The sequence below is a fragment of the Lepidothrix coronata genome, unplaced genomic scaffold (assembly GCF_001604755.1).
Source record: "Lepidothrix coronata isolate B3197 unplaced genomic scaffold, Lepidothrix_coronata-1.0 Scaffold84, whole genome shotgun sequence".
Classification (NCBI taxonomy): Eukaryota; Metazoa; Chordata; class Aves; order Passeriformes; family Pipridae; genus Lepidothrix; species Lepidothrix coronata.
In genome coordinates, this window is record NW_016690264.1 from 684,440 (window position 1) to 708,687 (window position 24,248).

At 46.9% G+C, this 24,248-nt stretch overlaps 1 protein-coding gene across 5 annotated transcripts in view; it reads left to right on the top strand.

The window, feature by feature from the left end:
* MGLL (monoglyceride lipase) overlaps positions 1-19,163 on the top strand; it is a 108,901-nt gene extending 89,738 nt beyond the window's left edge. For all 5 annotated transcript variants that reach the window (XM_017820545.1, XM_017820547.1, XM_017820546.1 and 2 more), the window contains 5 exons: positions 2,577-2,713; positions 4,229-4,339; positions 8,279-8,368; positions 14,144-14,359; positions 15,357-19,163. In XM_017820545.1, coding sequence (XP_017676034.1) covers positions 2,577-2,713; positions 4,229-4,339; positions 8,279-8,368; positions 14,144-14,359; positions 15,357-15,482 — 680 coding nt within the window. In that variant the 3' untranslated portion in view covers positions 15,483-19,163. The remainder of the gene's footprint in view (positions 1-2,576; positions 2,714-4,228; positions 4,340-8,278; positions 8,369-14,143; positions 14,360-15,356) is intronic.
* The last annotated feature ends 5,085 nt before the right edge of the window (positions 19,164-24,248 follow it).

Here is a 24,248-nt window from a genome sequence, read left to right on the forward strand (position 1 = left end):
TTTCAATCTAATGGAAGAGGTCTTAGTTCCCTACCCTGAAGCTTTCTTGGCTGGGGGATTCAAACTTGCAATAAACTCATTCTCTGGTGGAATAAATTCGATTTCTTGGAGGGGAAGAGCGAAAAATAGTAAAATAAAAGAACGTGACCTAGCAATGCCACCCAGCTAACCTTGCACAAGGGACAGGGATAGTATCAAAGTGAAGACTTGCATGGCCTTCCTTTCCCTTACGTGCAGACAGACTGCTGCTCAGGCGTGGCTCTGTGCTACCTGAGTGGGTGTTCATTAAGTTTTAACAAAAAAACCCAAACTCCGCAGAAATTCAATGAGAAGCTTGTCACAGCATTGCACAGTTATTTCTTGGACTCCACAGTCATTACTCTCACTGTTATGAGCTGTGTCACTGTTGTGTGGTAGGACCAGGGGAAATTCTCCACACTGAGGACCAAGGAGGCTTTCAAAAACTGTCTCTCTCTCATTCAAAAATAGACCAAATCCTCACAGCTCCACAACAGGGAGTCATGGCCCATAAACAGACCTGGGCCACGGGGGATTGCTGTCTCTGCTTGCTCAGCTGGAGAGGAGAGACTAGAAGCAAGTGAAGCAGCACTGGAAAAAAAAGAAGTTGAAATGCAGAGCTCTGCTAAGAGAAAACAGTCCTTCTGGACTGTTCAACTCATGTTAACCTGCTACATTTGAAGTTAAATAATAGGCAGATAACACATTTAAGGGCCATAAAGTGAGTGAACTGGATATGTATAAAAGTTGTAAAAAGCTCACTTTCTATCTGTAATAAAAATCAGTTTAAAATTAATAGATCCACTAGCCACACACATGGTTTTACTTCTGTAGATTATCACAACTTGCATTTTAATTTGCTTGTCAATTTGTTCCTGGTCACTGAGCCATGGAGGATGCTTGCTGTACCATATTTTGGCAGGAATTGGAGTATGTGCATGGAAAGCAGAACTAGTAATATGCTATTTATAACTGACCAGCATGACATGTATGGGTTTCTCTGGCAGCCAGCATGGCTGATTGCAGCCTTCACTGCCAGAAGATCCAGCCATGGAGACCACCTAGCAGGACAAAAGAACAAGTTTGGGGGTTCGGTTTTTCCTAGACAGAGTGAATTTAGTCCAGCTTTTTATTAGAAGTTCTGCCTAATTTGCAAGGTGATCTTTTTGGATGGCTTACAAGAAAATTGAGACATCCTGATTTCTGGTATGACCATTGGCAACAGAGGTAACTACCTTTGTGGCTGGGCCAGCAATGCTTTTCTTTGCTGGTCACTGGAAGAGGAACCATCCAGCATGTAAACAATTATCAGGCACTTCACATTCTTTGACTAGTCATTGCCCCTTTGTGCCTTGGTGCCCACTGGAGAAAGTCTAGAGAAACACACAGCAGGAGGGAGATGTTGTTTGAGACTCCCTGTACCCTATCCTATTTTTGGGATGTGTTTTCCCCTTCACAGTTTTTCTTAAAAACGTACATGGAACAGAAACAAGCTGGGAGGCTGTTTTAAAGGATGAATCCTATTTGTAATAGACAATGACATGCTTGTATGGTCAGGTAAACATGCAAACTTATTTCCCAAGGTGGTATTAATTTCAAGCCTTTGCAAGCTCAAAATTGCCTGGGGCTGTGTTGGTGGCGATGCTGACTCCACCTCTGCCAGGGATGCCGCTGTTCCCATGGCAACTCACCATCTCTCATTTTAATCTTCCCCTTCCCTTTGATCAGACAAGACAATTCCCAGATACAGAGTGAGGGAACAATGTCCAGGTGAAGTACAGTTTGCATTAACACTTATTTAGGAGGAGGATGCCACTGGATAATTGCCCACTGTTGCAGCCTCCACCACTTGGCCTCCTCTGTTGACCCCTCACCTTGTACAGGGGAGGTTTCCAGCCCACCCAGTGCTCCAGGGTACCATGAGAAAAGGCAGGACTTGGGAAGCTCATGCACACCCAGGCCCTGGAAGAGGCAGTGTCCATGGCTCATTAGGTTTATAGTGACCATATCACGTCTTCAGAATTTTTCTGTTTCTTGCCAAGACTCTGCATAGCAGTTACAGCTGTGTAGAGTGAAGCACCAGATCCATATGACCCCTGAGGCAAAACCCAGTTTTCCAGGATGCAGTAACCGGAGGGAACGAGGGAAAATGCACCACTACAACCCACAATTTCTACAGCGTAGCAAGACAGCCTCTCTGCTCTCTTCACCCTGATGCTGAAGGCTGCAAGAAATAGATCAGTACTCTTAGTTTTGAAGAGCAGATAGAAATACAGAGGAATAGAAGTCCAAATTTAAGGTCCCTTCCAACCCCTTAATGTTTTGGGATTCTATGATTTATTTTTTTAAAATCAGATCATAGACAGTATGGCACTTGTTAAACAGCTCTGTGCAGCTTCCTCTCTATTTCTGCAGCACTCTTTCTGTTGAGAGCTGACTGCAGGAGAAGGTCAAGTTAGGACAGCAACAGTACAACAGGCTTATTTCTGCTAGGTCCTTTCTTGATTGCAACCACTGCTTTGAAGGACTTAGATGTGTGCTCTTCTTTTCCCCTGCAGTTGGCCATGGGCAGAGTGAAGGTGATCGGATGGTTGTCTCAGATTTCCACATCTTCATCAGGGACAGCTTGCAGCACATTGACCTCATGAAGAAAGAGCACCCTGACCTGCCTGTTCTCATTCTGGGGCACTCCATGGTAAGCACCATCCCCTACCCCTCCCAGCATCCAGGACACATGCTGTGGTACTCATGTGGATGGCAGGAAATAATTCATTCCACAGCAGGAAAACAAAACTACAGGGAATGTTCCCTTTCACTTCATTTACTGACTGATTTGCCAGCATGCCATTATCCTGAGATCTACCATGAGTGTAGTTAGTCCTTAACTTTTCTACCCCCATCATGGCCCTAATCAGTGCCATTTGCTACAGAAGGCCTGTTTTTTAATTAGGACCATTCATTCCCATCAGGTACATGCTAAGTCTCACCAGCTCCCTACAGCATCGGGCTTCCCCTTTCATTTTAACCAGTAACCAGGAGGTTAAGCTCTCCAAAGCTTTGAGAGCAGCATGGGGATGAAGCATGAAAATACCCTGTAGCCTCATTCTGTTAAACAACTTAACAGGAAAATGTACCAAGGATTAGGGCTACAAAAACAAAGGCACTGATTTGGTGAACAGATCTGAAGCCTGATTCTGACAGCACGGGCCAAATCCCTTTATTCAAGCTAGCAGTATTCCCACTGATGTCATTGATCTGTTCTCCCTGACTTCCCCGAGGAGAAGAAAATGAAAAAGTACTTTGGGATTCAGCCCATGCTCAGATAAACAAGTGTTCTTGCATAAGAAGGCATGGCATGCTCTGAAGGGCTCGCCAGGCTCCAAAGCCGCTGTAACAAGGAGCTAATTTCCCAGTGAGGTCTTTGAGATGCTTCTCGCTGCTGCTTCATTTAACAAGCCCCTGGTTCTCCAGCAGTGTGGAAGTTCACCAGATATTTCCCTTGGCAACTAATCCTCTGCAAACTTTCCCGAGAAAGCCCTCCAGATCCCTTCGATCCCCACCCCTCACCATCAGCCCCTGTCCTCACGTGGGACAGCTCAGCCTGGCTGGTGTTCGGCTCTACACCATGGGCTGTGTGTTGGCTGTCAGGCCCTGGGCACAGCACTGTGGGGCCAGAGGGGCTGGGGACTCTGAAGAGGAGATTATTTAATTCCCATTAATTAGTGAAGATTTCCACATGCCAGTGGCAGCATTGCTGTTGCCCAGGTTACCAGTGCCTGGCACGGAGCGAGCCCGGATTCACGGCATCTTCCCGATGCAGCACTAGTCTGTCACGCTGAGAGAGCCTCAACTTATTTTTCAAGTCCTACCTGAACTACCACTTCAGACACTTTCTTCTTACTTCTTAGTCCTTTTAAGTGAGGAGGACACAAGAAATCCCAGGGAGCTGATGGACATTGCATGGAGAGTTGAGTTTGGTGTGATGTGAGGGTTTATAGCATGAGAACAGAAACCAGGTCTCTTCTCCCCCACAAAAACCAGACACTTCTGGTGCTCCTGCTCCTCTGGCTTTACTCACTGACCACACTGCACTCTCAGTGGGGCAGAAATGACTGCTTGCTTGGTCTAAACCCCTTCATATAACAGGATTACCATAAAAACAAGATGTTGGCACCTGTATTAAGCTGTGGGCTGTTATTTTGCATTGCAGGGGGGAGCCATCTCCATTCTGACAGCTAGTGAGCGACCCAGTGAGTTTTCAGGCATGCTGTTAATCTCTCCTTTAGTGGTAGCCAGCCCAGAAGTCGCCACTCCCATCAAGGTAAGAGCAAACCCATGTTGCACCTGGTCACCTTGCTCTTCTGCAGAAGGAAATGTGTTAAGACATCTGGCCTTGAAATGCAAAACCCTTCTGGAATCTGTGCCAGCCAGTACTTCTCTTCTAAGTGCCTCCCCCACAGTCTCACCTACTTTTCAGAGGGGAAGTGAATGCTGACCTGTCCAGAAGAACTTATTTAATCAAGAGTCAGGTAATGATGGTACCGTGGAAGGTGGTAGCAGACTGTGCCTTCTTCACCTCACCCTGTGTCAGCCCACACAGCGCTGTCCTTTCCCTTCCTCTCCCACAGCTTTCTTCCTGACTCATGCAGAGTCTGGTATAGTTGCAACACAGGCTGCTGGCTAAGTAAGGTCAGGGTTATTTTTGGCATTTGGGGGTAGACCGATTTCTAAACAGAACTAGAGCTCTTGAGTCCCAGGCATCCTTCATGAGCCTCAAAGGAGGCTTCCAGCTAAAGCATCACTCCCCAGCTGCACCCCATTTGGCTTGGTACCATAACTGGTTCTTGTCAAGACCATCTCCTTTGGTTTGCATTTAGGCTTTGTTCCCCTCCCGTTTACATCTACCTTCCAGAGCAATTTCTGATTCACATTTGCACTGCCCTGTTTGCCCTTCCCCAGGGAGGCTCTGCAAGGCAACTGAGCCTCAGCTTTCTCCTCCTTTCTGCATTTTTAAAAGAATAAATAACAATCCTAAAAGAAGCTGGAAGCAAAGGGAAGGAGCAGCTAAGCCAGCAGGAAGGACAAAGCATCTCATTCCCACAGGACATGTTCCTTTATCCTTTCTCCTTAGACTCTTCTCCTAGGACTAGCTTCTTGTTTTAATCTACTTCTAAGCTATTTCTCCTTTTTTTTATTTCTGAGAGGAAGAAACCAGATTACCTCACCTTTCAGTATAATCCTGTCCTACCTTCTGCTGTAGCTAAAGACATCTAGTGACTTCACAAATCGTTACAAGCACCAAAGGTTGCTTTCTAATCACCTCTCTCTTCCACTGAAGGAAATATATTAAGACCTCTAGCCTTAAAATGCAAAACTCTGCTGAGATCTGCACCGCCTGGATGCCAGTCAATATTTTCATTCTAAGTGCTTTTCCCACAGTCCCACCTATTTTTCAGAGGGGAAGTGAATCCTGAAGTTATCTAATCCAGGTAAACTATTTTAAATAAGTCAGCACAGAAGTCTGCTTTTAGAAGACTGGTTACTGATTCTCCACAGGTGACACTACACCTGACTCAACATAAGGGTCCCATGAGCACCAGTACCCCTACTTCTTCTTACTTTGGAATGGGAAAAAATCCCACGAGTCTGAATTTGAGAGACAGTTAACCTTCTCTTTCTGACTGAGTCAAGGAAAATAGGGAAACATTTTCCTTCTTCTAGAGCTATATCTTTTTCTCGATGCTAAACCCTTTCTGAAAAAAAAAGACTCACCAGTTCTGTGGGAACTAGCATTACTGTAGTCTGGTTTGTTGCAGATCTGTACCAGATCGTTGCTTTATTTCAGTGTAGGAAATAAATGCAATGAAGCATTATTTATGTAGGAAATCCTACTCTCTAACTGAAGTATTTTGGACGTGTTTATACGGTCTCTTTCCTAGAGACTCTCTTACATACAGTATTCCAAGAGCACAGTAAGTTTCTTTCCCTTTCAAATCTATTGTTACATCTCAAAACTGATAAAAAAATAATTATTCCTGAAATAGCTCTGTCAAATTCAGTTGAATTCAGTCCTGGAGTTGAAAAAGAATTTACGAGAGGAAGGACTGAAAACAGGCAGAGTATTCTTCCATAAGTCACGTTTTCCCATAATGCTGTGTGGTTTTTTTCCTCTGAGAGTCAAAAAACATTTCATGGTGGTTGTTCTTCTGAGGCACAAAGGCTTGGGTTTTCCCTTGGAACTGGTATGACTTCTCGGCCCTGGGCCATTTCCCAAGGACCATTGCATTCATCCCTTTGCTGGGGAAGTTTCCAGCTGAGCAAGAATTTACCTTGTCCTGAACAAACGAGGGCTCAAGGCAACAATAACAGCAAGCCAGACTACACACTGAGTCCTTCAGTCCCTCTTAGAAATACCTTCCCTCGCTGCTGAACTAGCCCTGGCAGCAGCAGAAGCACAGTGTGTGTTTGCAGGAATTTCACAATTTCATCAGTGCCCTATAAATCCTGTGTCCTGATAGAAGCATCTAGTTCAAATCCAGTGGAGTGAGAAGGATCTTGCTGCCTTCCCCCTTTTCTTCTCAACTGACCTGTACAAAATTCAGCTCTGAATCTTCAAAATTTCAAAGGATGCAGAAATGAGAGTCACATATGCTGGCAAAGGGCAGAGCAGGGGTGAAGGAGCATCTCCAACTTCATTTCTGCTATTGAATGCTTTGAAATCAGGTGGGCAGGACAACCCCTTAGGACATATTCCCTGGTGATTAATCCTGTACTAACCCTCAGCCTGTTGTTGAAGGACTCACTACAGAATATTCTCTCTTTACCTTCAGTGTTTTCCATTTTGCCTCTTGCTGATCTGTTGCTTTCCAACCCGACTGGACATTATGTTGCTCACCGTCATTCAGCCTGAATCTGCACCCAGTAACAGTGCAGAGGACTTTTTCTAAGGTATAATCAAACTGTAAGAAAGTACTATATTAAAACCTCATTTTTTGGCTTTGTTCTGTCCAATTTAATAGAGATGTTAGTTATCAGGTTCAGAGACCATAATCTTGCCCACAATTCGTTATGGTGCAGAGCTCAAATCATCACTGCCTGAAGTTAATATGAAACAAAGAACCCCCATTCCTGCTGTTTGCATCATAAGCTCATTCCTGCATTGGTGTGGGTGTGTTATTTTACCAGTCTAGCTTCAGAGACCTCGGTTTTGCTGCCACAATGTCATATCCAGTGAGGGGCTCTACTGTACTGGTAGACAGTGACACTGGTTCCTAGTCATACCCACCCCAAGGTACACACGTGTTCCCAAGTCTGCTGTGAGTCTTTACTGCTTTTCACTCTTGGATGACTTTGACTTCAACCTTGTGTTATTCCTCTAATATCATAATTACTCAGTCGTGTGTCATCTGTGATCTGAAATGTCAGGGAGTGCTTCAGAAGTGATTACATATCTGCAGAAACAGAGGGCATGGGCGACAGCCTACCTGTAAGTGTTAGCTGTAAACATCAAAGGGCCGTAAAACAGACCAGTGAACACTAATTGCTGACTTAAATGGTGATCACATAAAGGCAGCTACCAAAGATTCAGAGCAGAACCCTGGTATCGACATTCTTGTACTGCTATTGAAATGAAAGATATTACCCTTTCTTCTGCCAGCAGTTTTCAGCCTGGGCTGCTGAGTCCTTCTGTGTCTTGTTCCCAGGAGTCGTGTGAGCAACGGATTCCCATAGCCAATGCATGCTCACTTTACTGTTGTTTATTTACAGGTTCCCTGGAGAATATGCTTATCAAAATGAGTGCAGCCTAAGCAACTACTGCAAATTGCACCCAATATCACTTATGCACTGCAGCCTGAAATCAGAGCTGTGGTAGCAAGGAAAGGGCAATAAAACACCAAAACCCATCCTTCCCAAGAGTTGGAAATGACCTTTTCCTATCAAAGTGCTTGACTGAGGCTTTTCAGAAATTAACTTGAGAATGAGAAAAAGGCACAGTACAATGAAGTTGTGCTGTTGCATGTGGACGGACAGCTGATGGCATTTCAGTCTAGCACACCCACTCCCTGGTCCCAGGAGCAGTTTAAACACTTTCTCGTCAAGAGAAATATTTTAAATATAGGACAGATCTTTCTGCAGAGTCAGTTGACTGTTCTCAACTGTTTACCTACCATGCTGATTCCCATCAGCTCAGGATTTGGCCCTCTATGTTCTCTCTCTTGCTCTAACTGGCTCTTTAACTGGTTCCTTTCCTCTCCCACAGGTTTTTGCAGCAAAAGTGCTCAACTTTGTTCTCCCAAACCTGTCACTGGGATCAATAGATCCAAATGCAATTTCCCGGAACAAGAAAGAGGTGAGAACCTTAATGCCATTGAAAGTCACTGCATAGTTGGTATCTTGTCCCAGTCCTGCCATTTCTCTCTTAAAAAGAATCACAAGTGTTTTGCTAAATCAGGAGGGCAAAGTCTGTGCTGGTGTAAAAAGGTGACACATCTCTGAAGTCAGTGGAACTGACTGCACACAAAAGATTGTAGGAAACCAGCTGTTCTTCCCTTCCCTTCCCTTGCATCCGCAGCCATTCTGGGTACAAGACATAATGGAGAGCTATGGCTGGGGTGGAAGCATGTGGGAGACACATTTGTCTCTGCTGCATCACCACTACTGATTACAGCAGCAAAAACCAATTCTAACAGGTTGCAAAAACATTGCTAAAGTCAGCTTGTCGAAGCCTGCTCTTTGCAGTGAAATCATGCAAACCCCTGCGGTACTGGAGATTTGTTTTCCTGCTTCCAAACCAGGATCACATTGTGCCAGATACATTCCAGCAGAGCAAAAGAGCATGCTTGTCCCAAAGAACTTGCTATGAGGTGGATAACACTCTGACTCTGCTATAACCTTTACAAATAAATGATCTATTCATGCTGCACCCAAGAATAGTACTTAAAGGAGATGCGATTGAAGCAGCTGTTGTAACAACCCAGCTCCAGCCTCACCACTGCGACTGTGCATGAAACTGTCCCAGGATTCAGTTTTTGTAGTGCCCCAACAGCTTTGGACTCTTCTCCCATTCACACCCACTCTTAGCAATAATGACAGTGTCAGCCTATTCATGCCATCACTGCAAAAATAGATGTCATTGCAAGTGCTGCAACAACACCTAACAAGGGTTTTTCTTTCTCACTGTCGTGAGAGGAGTGAAAGGAGGGAGACACGAACTGTAAGTGAATGAAGGTGCTTAGGCTGGACCCAGAGCTTGGTGAAAGAAAGATAGAAAATGGCACCCAAGAGTGTCTCAGGAGCTTCACTGATGCAGTGGTCACTTCTTCCCGTGCTCTCACATCTCTGTGAGAGATACTGTTATTTTCTCTGCTGTTCATGCAATAGTTCATATCTTAACTAGGAGTTAATAAATTGCCTTTCTCTGGACAGGCAGCACAACTGGCATTAGAATTGAAGCTGGAAGAGTCAGGGGCAAAGACAGTGCCAGCACGTGAGTGCAGTGCATCCAGCCCCAGCACAGCCCATCTCTTTGTTTCACCTGTTCAGAAAACTGGAAAGCAAAGAGTCTCCCAGAACAGCCTCAAGGCTTTCAGGGCTGTTTCTTGGCACTGCCAGAGAGTTTTTGGGCCCAACAACTTTCAGTTCACTTATCTGTGAACAGAGCATAAGATTTCACTGTGTTGGAGGTGGAAAGATTCAAGGAGCTGAGGAAGAGAAGACAAAGTCCTAAGAAGCTGTGAGGACTAGCATGGAGCGAGATCATGTGCATCCGCTGATGCACCGTGGGACATATGTTCTAAAGTACCATATGAGGCTGCACAAAATATACACTTGGGAAGAAGGCTGATTCAAATCAAGCTGTAGAAACCTGTTCTTAATTACATTCAGCTGCCATAACTTGTTGCATGTAATTTAGAGAAAAGGTTTAAATTAGACTGCCAGTTCACTAAAATCACACAGAAAAAAGTTTTCAGGTCTTCATTTCTGTTTAGAGAATGCAAACAATCAGTGCTCTGCAGAAGGAGAGGAATTTGAGAGCATTACCTTCTACCTGAAGAGGGACCATGGCTGGGATGTGTGGGTCTTTGCCTGATTCTGCATTGATTTCCTATGTGACACCCGAACTCTCTGCTGCAGTTTGTCCTTAAGGGTGGCAGTTTCAAATACACCTCTGAGAGCTGGATCCTCTGCTGGAAGATGCTATGCTGCACTCGGTAACTTTGCAGGAGAAAAGTGATGATGTGGGGACATCCTGAATAATAATCTATTTAGGAAAGTGTCAGAGAGCTCCCTTAATTTGGTGCATAGTATTGACTGAGCATTTCCTTGTTGGGGTGATGTTAGGAGTCACCACAGCAACCGCTGGACATAGTTTATAATAAATGCTACTGTGTTGCCTTTCTAACCACATATTTCCTGCTGCTTCCTCTGCTCTGTGATGCTTCAAGTCTCGAAAGCTTTCTTAGGGTGTTGTTTTTCCTCTTCTCTTTCCCTTTCCGTGGAGCAGGGGAGATCCTTTTGCAGTGGATAAAGGTGTAGAGCCTGCTTGTAATGAAACACTCTTCAAAATGAGACAACAAACCCCTGTGTGCTGTGCTGCCTTCACACCTGCAGGTGAACATGGAGGTGACAGTAGCTGTGGGTTGTGACGTAAAGCACTTTTCCTGACCCCCTTCAAACACCAGGATTTGAGGCTCCAGGCACTCACTGAAAACAAGACAGTATCTTGGTCCTCTGGCTGCCTCTAAAGCACACTTCACTCTCCTTTTGGACTCAAGAAGCTTGGCTTCAAAGCACACAATGTGCTGGAAACATCCATTATTTATATGTTACACATACTCTCTTGCCAGACCAACTTTCTATTCGCTGGAAATATTTTTGAGACATCATCCAAGAATTTCCTGATGAGTCTGTGTTCCCAGAAGACTGTCTTCACTGTATACAGACTAAAACACGGGGAGACACGGGGAGATGTTTGTTTGATCGGTTTGCCGTATCAAACATGAGATGCAAAAGAGAGCAAGAAGTAACCTTAAAAACCCAGTCCTGTTATTCCAAGGAGGAATGACATCACAGTGGCAGGCACCTCTGTGCCCCGTTGGTCTGTGGTAGCTGCTGTTGATTTCAGTGGAATGGTCCTCCTGACTTCGGTCTTGTTCCTGTAAAGCCTGCATAGAGTAAGGCTGCAATTACCTTATAATGACTATTGCTCTGCAAAATGCAAAGGGAAGATGCAAAGGGAAGGTGCACAGGGCAGTGTGATGCAGCAACCTGATGGTTGCCTGTCTTAGAATTACACAAAGAATAAAAAGCTGTTGTGATGGACTCTGCAGAGCCCTCATCAGACTGCAGCTGGAACCAGTTACAGGCTCTTGCAGGGTCATTTTCAATTCTTACCCCCGCTGTCTCGGAGCTCAGGGCAGCAATGACAGTTTGGGCTTGCAGGGTTTGCAGATTATAGCCTGCAGAATATAAAGCCCATTCCCTATCTTTCCGTCTTCCCCACCAAGCTGCTGCTTGGCACTCATCCCATGCACTGAGCATTAACTCTGACAAGGATTCCTGTTCAGTGACTGGGAACAGGATACTCCCCCTGATCAATCAGTCCTGATCAGTCTGGGTTGGGATTGGGTTATTATTCTTTTCTCCTGTCATTATCTACACAAAAATATTTGTTAGCTGCTCAGTAGCTAAAAAAATCCCTGTTCTTTCAGACAAGAACAAGAGAAAGAAGGAAGCCTATTTGGTCATTCTTCCAGCGTTTATAGGGCTGGGGAGGGGGCCAGCTCACATGACTTCATCATCACTGTTCACTTCATGGGAAGGGACCTGCTGTCAATCCATTCACCCAGCCCTCCTGAATCCCCCCTGCAAAGTCCCTCATTTATTGCATTCAATTAAAAAAAAAAAAAAAAAAAACCAAAAAAAGAATGACAAAATAAAAATAAATTCATTCTAAAGCTTTGTTGCTTTAGCACAGCGCTGTGACATAGATCCAGATTAGGCTGAAGCCAGTTGCTAAGTAGTCAATGCAACACAGGGGTTTTGCTCAAAATGCTGATGAAAAGTCAACATGTTTGACTACGAATATCAGGGTACAGCCATCTGTCAACAGGAGAGCAAGCAACACCACACTGGGCTCTTGGTGTTTTGGATGTCAAATCTGAACTTTTCCATGAACATATTCACAAGAGGAAACTTCTTTCTAAGCACAGGTGGCTTCTTGCCCTTTTTGGAGGATGTTGGAGAGCAGGGAAGGTACAGCTGAGAAATGTAGGGGATGGAGGATGCAGGTGGAGATTTCTGCACCAACAAACTGGTTGGGCACTTGGAGGGTCCATGCAGAGTCAAAGGGACCGTGTGCTGTTCGCCCTCTAGGTGAACGTTCCTAGGGATGTTAGCAGGAGCAGAGGACATTCAGCATCTTTGCAGTGGCCTCTTAGAAGCAGATTTCCAGACTCTCAGTATGCACAGGCACTTGCTTCTTTGAAAGGGAGATACTGTGTGTAATGTCATAATATTATGATGTGATGATTATCTTTGTCTCCCTACCAAAAACTACCCCTCACTTCAGAGTAGCCATGATCTTGCACAGAGACCAAAACACAGCAGTGGCCCTAATCAAATACTAGAAACATCTACCACATCCAAGAACCCCTAGTGAGTTCTGTAACAACTTGAATTTCATTGGTCCAAATCCAATGCAAACCAAATTGGCTCTACGGCTGTCTCTCCCTTGACCATCTTCAGCACTGTGGGCTGGGTCTGAAGGGTGCCAGCCGCTCTTAATCCTAAATTTCCCACTTGCTGCTTTTAGGGATAGAACCACAGATTCAATCGGCAGGAGATGGTAGAGACTGGAAGCAGCAAAGTGATAGGGAACGACTTGCAAGCACCAGCATAACTCACTGCCAGCTCCATTTGCAGTGCTTTGTGCTTTGAGATGACAACAAGGGAAAGTGGCTTTAAACCCTCTGGCAACTCAATGGCCCCAGTGGGAAAGGCCCACCATGTAGTGTTCTTCTGCCACCCTGAGAATTTCATCTCACGAGGAGAGGAAGGCAGAATCCACCCCAAAACCTTTCTGTCCATGCTGTCCTACAGTGCACACCTGTGCCTACACCTACACATGGCTGCATGTCCTTGGGGTGGCCTGATGGCTCAGCTCCTACCCGTGGTGCTCTCAGGGCAGGCATGTGCTGCAGCAAGAGGACCTCAGGTTTCTGCAGTCAAGGGAGAATTTGAACAGAACCCACTGCTTGATCTGAGAGGAGGAGACTGTTTTCAGCTAACCTATAAATAACCATGATTTCTATAAACATCTGCCCGGGCTGGGAGAAACTGAAGGCTGTGCCAGAGACCAGCCCATAATCAAAGCTTTCTGGCAAATATTGCGATGGTAGGGGCTGTGTGGGCCGTCTCCACATACAGTATACAAATATTTACTGTAGATTTGCCTGCTGCGGTAACTACTCCTTCCTAGCAACTTTTTGCACCAGCTCTTGTGCATTTTTATCCCCTCACAGTCTGGCTGAGCAAGTTGTTGACTATTTTTTTTTTTTTTTTTTGCCTACCAGCTAATAACATTATTTGCTTCCTTGTCTGTGCACACTTTGCATCCAGAGATGACCCCTTGGCTTTTCAGTCAGATTTGTCAGTTGTCTGTAGGTGTAGGTCATGGTCTGAGAACATCTGAGCCCTCAGCAGAGAGGATAAGGACCTGGAGAACATCCGTTTTGAAGTAACACAGTCAGAAGAACCGTCTGAAGAAGATATATCACATTTGAGCAACAGAAGGGCACAGCAGAGGATGAAAATGCAGACAGGTGCCCCTATGAGAACAGTCTTTGTTCAACACTGGTTGTTTCCCTGCAGAAAGAGCTTTAGCTTGAATATTTTCTAGTGGTGTGGGAGAGAAACACAAAGCAAAGAGCATGCCAGGTTGTGTGAGCAGTTCTGGGAAGCCACAGTAAAGACTTTGACCTTGACTCTGATGGCAGGATGTCCTGAGAGAGTAGGAAATGGCTGTGCAAGCCAAAGGAAGAGATTCCTCACTGCCAGGCTGATCTGCTTTTCCTTGTCTGCATGAAATATTTCTAACCTTAAATTACCTCTTTCTTCCTGGCAGATGGAATCTTACACATCCGATCCCTTGGTCTACCACGGTGGCATGAAGGTCTCCTTTGTCATCCAGCTGATGAATGCCATTGCCAGAATTGAGCGAGCTCTGCCCAAGCTGACTTTGCCCATCCTGGTGCTACACGGCTCTTCTGACAAGCTCTGTGATATCAGAGGGTCTTACTTACTGATGGACACAGTGCAGAGTCAAGACAAAACGCTCAAGGTCCTCTGGCTTTCTTGATTTTTAGGGTATTATCCTGTCAGTGTTGGCCTGAGCATGACTGACTGTGAGGGGTAGGGACCCTGCTGACCTCCAGAGCATGAGGTGAAGAGGGGTGATGGGTTGGTGACACTGAACAAGTGTAACTTGCTCAAGTGACAGCCCCTTTCACCAGGAGGTAGCCCAAGGTCAGCCCTCCCTGGGCACGGTGTGGTGGCCTTTCACCAGCTACAGCTGGGCTGCAGGCAGGGAGTGGTGGGTGATCTCCAGATCTGCCCCAGTGGTGGCTGTGTGCCTAGAGGTCTCTTGGTCATGAAGCAGCTTGGCATAGAAGTAGAGTGAAGCTTATAAGCAAGTAAAGTGCTGACCCTAAAAGCTCTTCTGAACAATGCCAACTGTGCAGGCACCAACCTTACCTCATGCCCCAGCGTGTAAAGGTACAGGGGGGTCTTTCCAAAGTGCTGGACAACAAAAACCGCTTCACATCTGCTCATTTCAAGAGAGCCACAGCTGATTAACCAATTGTTAGCACATGAATGAGCCTGAAAGAGAGACAGGGAGACTGGGGAAAGCTTTTGTCATTGGAAAAGTAACTGGATAGTCTGAGCATAAAAGGAGTAAAATTGCACAAGGCATGATGGGAACATCCCCCATTGTCCTTTACACTCCAAGGGCATGATAAGTATTTCCTCCTCCTTAGTGGGATAAGAAGCAAGAAATGGATGGGGCTGGGACATGCACTGTGTTCCTAAAGGGCAGCAGGGTGCTCGAGTACCTGCAGACGTCAAGCTGCAATGCCAACACCTTCCTGCTCGCTGAAGGCCAACACCACCAGTGACATCTCTTTGATTTCATAACCTGCCACATCTCGGGAAAAAACTGACAAGGTGTGGGCAGGACGTGTTGGACCTGTGGGTGTTGAAGAGAGGGGACTGGTGGCTGTTTTTTTCATGCAGATTTATTTTTTCTGCGCTAATCTCCACTCTCTCCCCGGTTGCAGGTGTATGAGGAAGCCTATCATGCCCTCCACAAAGAGCTGCCTGAGGTCTCTACCTCTGTCTTCACAGAAATACTGACATGGATTGGCCAGAAGATTTCAGCAGCTGGGGAAACCAGCCATACTTAAGAGCAATTGCTTTTGCATCTCTTACTGGGGTTTTCTGGGAATAGATGCTTTTCTTATTAGAAGTCTCTCAGAAAAAGATCTAACACGGAGGGACTCGTGGGATATTTTATCACGCACAGCATAAGGGAGGGTGGAGGGAGAGGCACAGGGTGGGGCATTATTTGCTGATGTAATTGGCCATTGCCCTAATCTGGAGAAGAATTGGCAGCTGTGGGAGCAGCTGTCAAAGCTTTCTGGGTCAGGTGACCTTACGGAAATGCCCCTCACCCACCAAACTTCACCCATGGCTTCCCCTTCTCTGCTTTCGCTGGGGTGACAGGGGTGTATTTATACTGCAATAATTTTTAGTATGTAAAAGAAGCCAGTATCTTCCACTTCATGGTTTTGATTCCAGGTGTGTACCGTCCCTTCCCTGTCCCCACCAGTCAGTACCTTAAAAGCCCTGGTCCTGGTGAGGAGAGCACTAATGAAGGTGCTGGGTGGTGAGGAGAGGCTAAAGATGGAGCTGATGGCTCCCTGAAAGTGAAAGGCTGATTTTCAAGATCAGACCCCTTTGAATACTACCTTTACAAGCAGGCCAGACCAGGGGAGAGCATAGAGACAGCCTCCCCTGCCGCCCTGTGTGTCCTCTGCAAGTTTGCACTTGGGGAAAGCGTGTTGAACAGCTCTTTAATTTTCCTCATCAGAGTAGAATTCCAGAAGGAAGAGCAGGAATGTGGAATCAAACCCACTTAGCATATTCAAATCCCATGCTTTTCCCAATGCCAAACCTCATCTCCTCTGCAAGATGAAATATTCTGTAAATACTCCTAGAGGCTGGGGTTTTTTCCTTCCCTCCTTTTTTTTTCATTCTCCTTTTTTTTTTTTTACTCTCCTTTTTTTTTTCTTTTGGAATTAATCACTTGTGCTACTGAAACTGAAAGAGCAAAGTCAAAGATATAAGAGAATATAGTAATATAATATATGATGTATATAGAGGTGGCTGGAAGCTGGGGAAGAAATGCGAGAAGAGAAAATAAGAGGTTAATTGTTCCTTCTCTTGGCAAGAAATAATGTTGTCCTACCAGGATCCAGTCCTCTCACCATAACTTTACAGTCATAATCTGTTGTTTTCCTTCATCAGTTGGAAAGTGTCCCGAAAATAATGCTAGAGAAAAGCACGGAGCATCTGGTGGGTGGGGAGTAGCAGTGGGTGTCCTCATGGTCCACTGGTTTAGCAGAAGACCCACAGCATGAACAGAGATCCTGTCCAAGCTCATCCTAGTCTCCTCCTAATCAGCACTGGAGTAGATCACTGAGGGGCCAAGCTCACCCCTTTAGGATGTGTGGAGAGCTGAAGACAGAGTACAGGGTCTGACCATCCATCCAACATACACCTTGCTGCACTGGGGGCATCTGCAGACCCTACTGTACAAGCTGCCATGGAGGAGCTTGTGGACTGATCCAGTGGTGCAGATAAGCCAAATACTAGAGCTGCCTGGGTCTATGGTAGCAGCAGGGTGAGGGGAAAGAGCTTAGACTCAGGTGTAGAGCAGAGACATTGCATTGACACAGTAAAAGCTGCGTAGTGATGACAGTGGCTGTGCAGGTCGATTTGTCCAGTGTAATAGCCCTAATCATGAATATACTTGCCACTATCCAAAGGGAAGGGGCTTAACCTGCACCTCTCCCACCAGTTTTGCAAGAAGAAAATGCGAATGTTGCACTATGAGAGGGTGGGGCATCTCCCCCAGAGGCAAACCAGCCCCTCTGACTGCCTTCCCATGGGAGCAGTGGGAACCATCGCTATGTCCCCAGGGCTGGATCCCACCTCCAACAGTTGTGGGGGTCAGCCACCTTTCTTCCCTTTGAAAGCAGTCCTGGCAAGGTTCATGGAAGGGACCTCTGTGCAATAACAGTCAGAATCAGGGCCTGGGTCCATTCGGTCCCAGTAGCACGGATGGATGGAAGATGTGTGGATGGAGGTTGTGTCCTTGTAATTGCCCTAAGGAGCCCAAGTCAGGGAAGCTCTTTTATACAGGTTGATCCAGGCACTTTCACATTTGTATTTTCTTGCCTCTAAAGAGAGGAACAAGCTGTAGTTCTCCCAGCAATGCCAGCTTTTTATTGACATATTATTCCAGTGCAATCAGCTGTTCTCAGCAGCCCCTGCTAAACCTCTGGTGACACTTGTTCTGGGAAAGAGCAATGCACAGGTCACCTGCTCTCCATTTTCCAGCAGCCTGTCTTGAGGCAACTTCTTTTCCCCAAGCAAGTGCTAGCAAAAGACAGTAAGAAGAGAAACACTATAGCAGTGATAAATCTCACCTGCTTCTTCAGCTGGAAGGGGAAACGAGTAGGCGTGATCCAGAGGTGACAGACATTGCGGGGGTAGTAGCAAAATGATCACTTAAGGATGGGATTTTTGAAAGCACTTTTCTCGAGGAAGTCAGGAGGAGTAAATCAGTGCCCACATTCTTTACACCCCTTCCAAATTGACAAGCACTTTGCAGGAGGGGAGAGGGAAGTGACCCTTCAGCAGGAAGGTCAGAGCCCGTCTGCTCCCTCCAACCTGGCTTCAGGCAGAGGAAGGTCTGTGGTCAGTGCCTTTGCTAAAATGTGTCCTTTCACCCAAGAAACACCTGCAGCTCAACAGAAATAAATCAATTACGTTGATCTGGGGAAGACTTGTCCCTCTGTCTATAACTAAGCTCAGCAGTAGCAGGTGGCCTTGGGAGGCTGTGTTTGAAAAACGGGTTAATAAACAAAACCTACAAAGAACATCAACAACAACAAAAAAAGGCAAATGAGCCCCAAGCTGTGGCACAGCAGCAGCTATTGCCACCCTCAGCCAGTTTTCTGAAGCGTTATCTTCTGAGGCATTTAACATGGGGAAACCTACCCAAAAAAAGCCAGACACTGCCCATCATGACCCCACACATCTCCAGCCCTGCTGCCGAGTGGAGAGGGGCCACAGCCCCTCTGCGGGTGAGGATATGAGTGCAGAGAGCAGGAGCCAGCAGCAAATCAGCCTGGGTCAGGTGAGACACCGCTCTGCACCTGCCACAGCTCAGCCTGCGCATTTCAACTCTTGCTGCTGTTGCTGATCCCTTCCCCCACCTGTAAGCTACTTTATATTGACCCAGTTAGGTTTCACCAAGCCCCGGAGGAATTCTTCCTTCGCTGACCAGATTAGCAATGAGCAGAGCAGCTGCTGAGGGAAATGTAATTACACTCTATTTCGAACTGGCAGGTACCATTTGCAGGGAGCACAGCCAGCCCTAGGAATGTTGCTGTGCGGAGCCGCACCAGAGACCAGCCTGCCTTGGAGAATAGGTGGCACTCATGACTGAGCAATAGCAATGTGTAACTACTGCATATATCACCACCTGTAGCACTGAGAGGCCATTCCCCACTGCCTAACCCATCACGTTTTCTATTTAGCCTGTTCTTTTTATACCACTCACCTTAGCACACTGCCAGCACAAACCCTTTGGGATCACGTTTCCTTTTACAAGTAATTCCTGAGGTTGTCTTTCTTGTTCCGCTGTGTTCCAGTTCAATAAAATACATTTATATATATATATATAAAAAACATATATACATACACATGTATTTTCAGTGGAGAAACCATATACAATTTAGGATTCTTAAAGGAATACAATGTATATTGCAACTAATAATAAAGTTATGTTTTCTGAACTGAGTGTGTCTGAGGGCATCATTGGTGACTGCCATCCCTCTGGAGGGTGAGAAGGGAAAGGCAGAGAGATATTAAATTCCAGTTCAGCTTGTAGAGGAGAGAGCTGAAGCCCCTGGCTGCTGTTAAATTGCCAGTGTGGTTGGCACCCGCTTCCCAGCCACGGCCAACCAGGAGTCTGGGGGCAGCTCAGTCTCATGGAGGCCTTAGGTTCCTTTTCTGCTTCAAGGTCAGCTTTTTGAGGTGTCCTGAAATCCATGGCCTCATGCCTATGTCTACTTGGGATAGCCCAGAGCAGCCCAATAAAAAATTACCTTGGGGCACTGCAGGATGTCTTTACAAATTACTTGGACCAAGCAGGGCTCTTTGTCTGGATAATCCCAAGGAAAGCCAGCTCCACATTCCTCAGAGTCAAAGCTTTCACTTCTTCCTTTTTTTTTTTTTTTTTTTAGCTGAGGTACTAACTTGAAAAAAGAAATAGGGAAAAAAACTCCACGATCATTCCCAAGCGTTTCCCACAACCCAGACTAAACAACAGTGTGGAGCGGGTGGAGGATATGCAGTAACAGGCAAACTAGCCTGCTTCAAGACCTGGTTCTCATGCTTTTACAAGCCCATTAAAATATGATGATGGTCCTGAACTAAAACCAATTCCAACAGGAAGCATCTGTACCGTGGCCAGGAGCAGCTCCTGTTTAAATTCTACCTCTTGCCCCCAGCTGCGACTGCAGACGGGGCTGGGGAGCAGGGCTTGATGCTCTCGGCTCCCAGGCAGTGCCCAGGTGCTCCAAGAGTCCCTGGTCCATCCAGACCCAGGGCTGCAGAAATGTCCCCCCTGCCCAGAGAGTGGGGCTGGAGCACAGAGCAGTCACAGGGTCCCCTCCTGCTCTCCTCCCTGCACAGACTTCAGGACAAGCCACTGGTTTGTAAGGGGTCCCCAGCCACTTGCCCTCCCGAACGGGTGATGACTGCTGCAGCAGGGGACAGACAAGACAGTGCATCCATGTGTCAGCCCCCTGGCCAGAGTCATTAGTGGCACCAGACCTAAACTGCAACCTTCAGCAAGTCATTTCATCCTCCTTGTGCCTCGAATGACCAAATCAAGAGAATAATTTTCTCTTTGTGTGGCCCTGTGCAGACTGTGTGTCTGATTACGCCCCAGCTCACTGGGTCAGAAGCTCTGGCTGAGGAATTTGATGCACATCAACACAGACAGCAGAGCTGGGGCTTTTTGCTGAGCCAGTGGGCACACCATGCTAGTAAGGAACATCATTAGTAACAAGATTTGCTTTAATACTGGCAAGTCCACAGCTCTTTCTCCTGGTATTTTGGTGGTTTATTAAGCCCATCATAGTTTCGAGGATCACTGGAGGGTGCACACCATGGTGCTGGGACAGGGACCAAGCACAGGAAGGAGGCGACAGTCCTTCGTGAGTCTGGGAGCAGCACCAGCACAGAGGAGCTGTTTTGGCAATGCATTTCTCCTGCTGTCACCGTCTGGTGCCCAGTGAGCTGTCACAGCCATTGGTGGCTTTTCTGTTTTTAGCCTGTGCTTCCAGTCTGATCCTGCAAGTCTGCAGGAACCCTGAAGCTTTTGCCTTTTTCTCTTCCCCTGGCCTGTGCCCAGTCTTGTGTTATCCAAGGCTGGCTCTGGAGGTTGGTGCAAGGTGGGGATCAGCCGATGGATGGTAAAGCAGGAGCCAAAGCAGTGCCACAGTAGAGGGGAGAGCTCCTTAAAAGTCCTTTCCAGTCACCCTGGAACAGATAGCCTGCTTCACCATCAGGGCATGGCACAAGAGGTGTCACACTCAGTCACATTGCAGCAGGGACCCTGCCCCTGTCAGACCTCTGGGACCGCACAGCCCATCACCCTGGCCAGGCTCAGGCACTGAGAATAACCAACTGCTGCAGCTCCAGTGAGTAGTGAGGAATTTTAATTAGAAGATCTGCTCAGCATGTAACCTGCAGTGCTTCAGTTGCGTTTGCAAATAGTTAAGCATCAGAGGAGGGAGAAGCAGGGCTGTGATCCACTCCAGAGCTGGTGGTGGGGGTGAGCAGGGACTCACACCTCTCCAGCTGCCACTGTCCCTGCCCAGCTTCGGAAAAGGGAGATGGAGCTGATGGGGTTGTGCAGGTGCCACTGCACCACCAGAGACCACCGCTCTGGCACACTGTGCCAGCAGCCTGACTGCCTGCAGACACCACTCCTGCTCACTCCAGGCTCTCAGAAGTGGGGCCTTTTTTTGATCAGTCATTTGCTCTTCTCTCCACGTATGAGCACAAGTCTCCTTTGCACACAGAAACAGGGTAGTGCTCTCCCAGCTTATCCATCTGGGATGCTCTCTTTCTCCATCCGACGGGGAAGCTGCTGATGTGGAGCAACTGCTCACCTTCCTGCTGCTCTCCAAGCAGCTGCTTTTTTAAACAACACAGTCACAACTGCGAGCAAACACTGCAGAGCCCACATCTCCCAACAGGCACAAGCCAAACAACCAGCCTTCCAGTGGTCACCACTCCTCCGGAGGGAGTGGCACAGGATAAATTTCCCTTCCCTCCGGAGGAAACTCTTCAGCATATGGAAACATTCCAGGAATTCAGATAAAAAACAATTCCTGAGAGATCAATTAAGAGTTTGGATAGATTGCATGATATGTGCTGTTGTCTATCCAAGGGAAACTTGGCAAAGAAAGCTGCTTGGCCTGGGGGGGAGCCGAGGGGAGGGCAAGATGTCAAGCGTGGAAAACAGTTGTCTCCTAAGAAAACATGCAGAGACAAGAATGGCAGCTCAGGGGTAAAGTACAAGTGGTACCTTCCCTGTGTTAGTTAATGCAATGACAACAGTGAGCTGCCTGCCCACAGCACAGGGCAGCCGTTGTCTTTGCCACATCAAAAGGTTCCAGGGCTCACCCCGTGCACTTTTAACACCAAGTCCTCTCTTCCCATGCCAAACGTAAGTACATCCCACGCTACAGCTGCTCTGTGCCAAAACCCAGCCCGGGGGCACTGGTGTAACTGGCAAGTCCTGGATTCCCAGTAAACGCTGGACTTTGCACAGGAGCCTGATGTGTCCTGTTATCACTGCGAGCACTGTGCCTGGCAGAGCAAGAGAAATGCTTGCCCCCTGCATGCTTTCAGACCTGGCGGGCTGTTGTTTAACTGCAGCCTGACTGGAAAAGGTCACATAAAATCAGGAAACAAGAAATACCATCTCCCCTGTCTCCAGGTAGGGCAGGAGTAGTCACCCCAGGAGCAGTGTGGCCAGAGCCAGCAACTTGAAGATGCTGTGCCCGACTGGCACTCAGACCAGAGAAGCAACACAGCAGAAAACAACTTGCCTGAAGCATTGTCAGCTTCTCAAAGAGAGCCTTTGGAAAAGGGAAGGAGATTGAACTTGCCACCAACAAACTTCTTTTGTGAAACTCCTGGATAATTTTCAGTTTCAGATCCAGGGAGAAGGGGGGTGGAAGGAGTTCTGGAGAGCAGATTGCTGGCTCCCGTTATGGAAGCAAGCTTAATAAAACTTATAGAAATATTGGTGGTTCTGCTATGCTGTGCCAAGAATATGTTAGAATAAAACTTTCTGAGCAGAAGGAAGAGATAGAATGTCATCTTAGCCTTGATACGAAAGATCAGCCTTCATCTCCTAAAGCCTATCTCCAGGAGCAGTAACTAGCACACTCACTTGCCTTCCCTTCAGAGCAGGTCTCTGCACAGCCTGCCTCGCACAGCTCATCTCTGTCGCAGCCTTGTACAAATGGTACCGGGATGACACTGGCTCACAACCAAGTGATAAGATAAAAGAATAAAGAGGAGGGAGGCATTTTTTCTTACTGGGGTTTTAATGACACTCCAGTGCAACACAGACCTGGTTCAATTTCCTAGGTGGGAAAGCTACATCAAGTTACTTTGTATCAACCCCACCCTACCTGGAGCCCCTGAAGGGATGCATCTGGACACACCACAGCACTCCCTTCATACCCCTTTCCTAACCCTCAATGCCAAAGCAACAGCCAGCAAACAGCAGGGAGCAAAACAGACCCACTGGCAAAGCACTGCCGTCAGGAGTGAGCAGATCTCACTTTCCAATCTTGCTCTCTTTCCCCTTGAGCTTGCTCTGCTGGTAACAGGAGGAGGGAGAGGAAAGCTCTCACACTCATTTCTGAGAGCTTATTTTGGGAACCGAGCAGCCAGACCCTTGGGACCAGAGCTAGTTATTTGCATGGTACTGATCCTCTTCCAAGGCTTTCTTTAGTCTACTGAAATGCCTTTCAAACCTTGCCCTGCAGTTGTAGGCTTACAAAGTTAACCACAGCCAGGAAAAGCAAAGGGCATGTGCACACTGGCCCCCTTCCCCAGATGCTGATCACGCGTAAGCTTGAAGTTGTAGCTTGATTTTGGCTTAAGGATCTGCATGTCCACAGCTGCACCCAAATGTGGCTGCTGTCCCCTAATTAACAGTCTGTCTCTCTGCAGCCCTCGCCTTGGTTATTTCCAATAACCCACCTCCAATTTCCAGCCTGAAAACTCTAGAAACCATTTGCAACCTAGAAAAAGAGTTCTTTGCCCTTCTTCCTCAGCACTTCTTCAAGGCAGGCAGCAACCCCAGCAGAGACAACACTCTTATTCAAAACAGGCCCTGACTCTGATAAATGATGTGCTAGTGTGGCCTCTATTATCTTAACCAATTTGTTATGTCAAATCTGTTTCAGCTTAGAAGGTAAACCAAAAATCTGCTCCGCCAGCACACCCCAAGCCCTGCAAGAAGAGAACCAAGCCAAACCGTGGTTTCCCATTGCCAGTCAGGTCCATTCATCTCTGGGAGCTGAGCACAGATGCAATCCAGCTCCCCAGGCTGTGATGGACCTTGCCAGGCTGCCCACAGCAAGAGAGAGAAAACAGTGTCACCCTGAGCAGATGAGCCTGACAATGCACACCAACTGTGAGCTGTTACGCTGGAAGGTGCCATCTCCAGTTTGACCATGACTGTACAACACGAACAGCTCGAGCCTCTTGGAGAGGCTCATCGCTTACTCCAGGCTCTCACAGCATGATGATGCTCCTTTTGTGCACTGTTGTTGAGTCCCAAA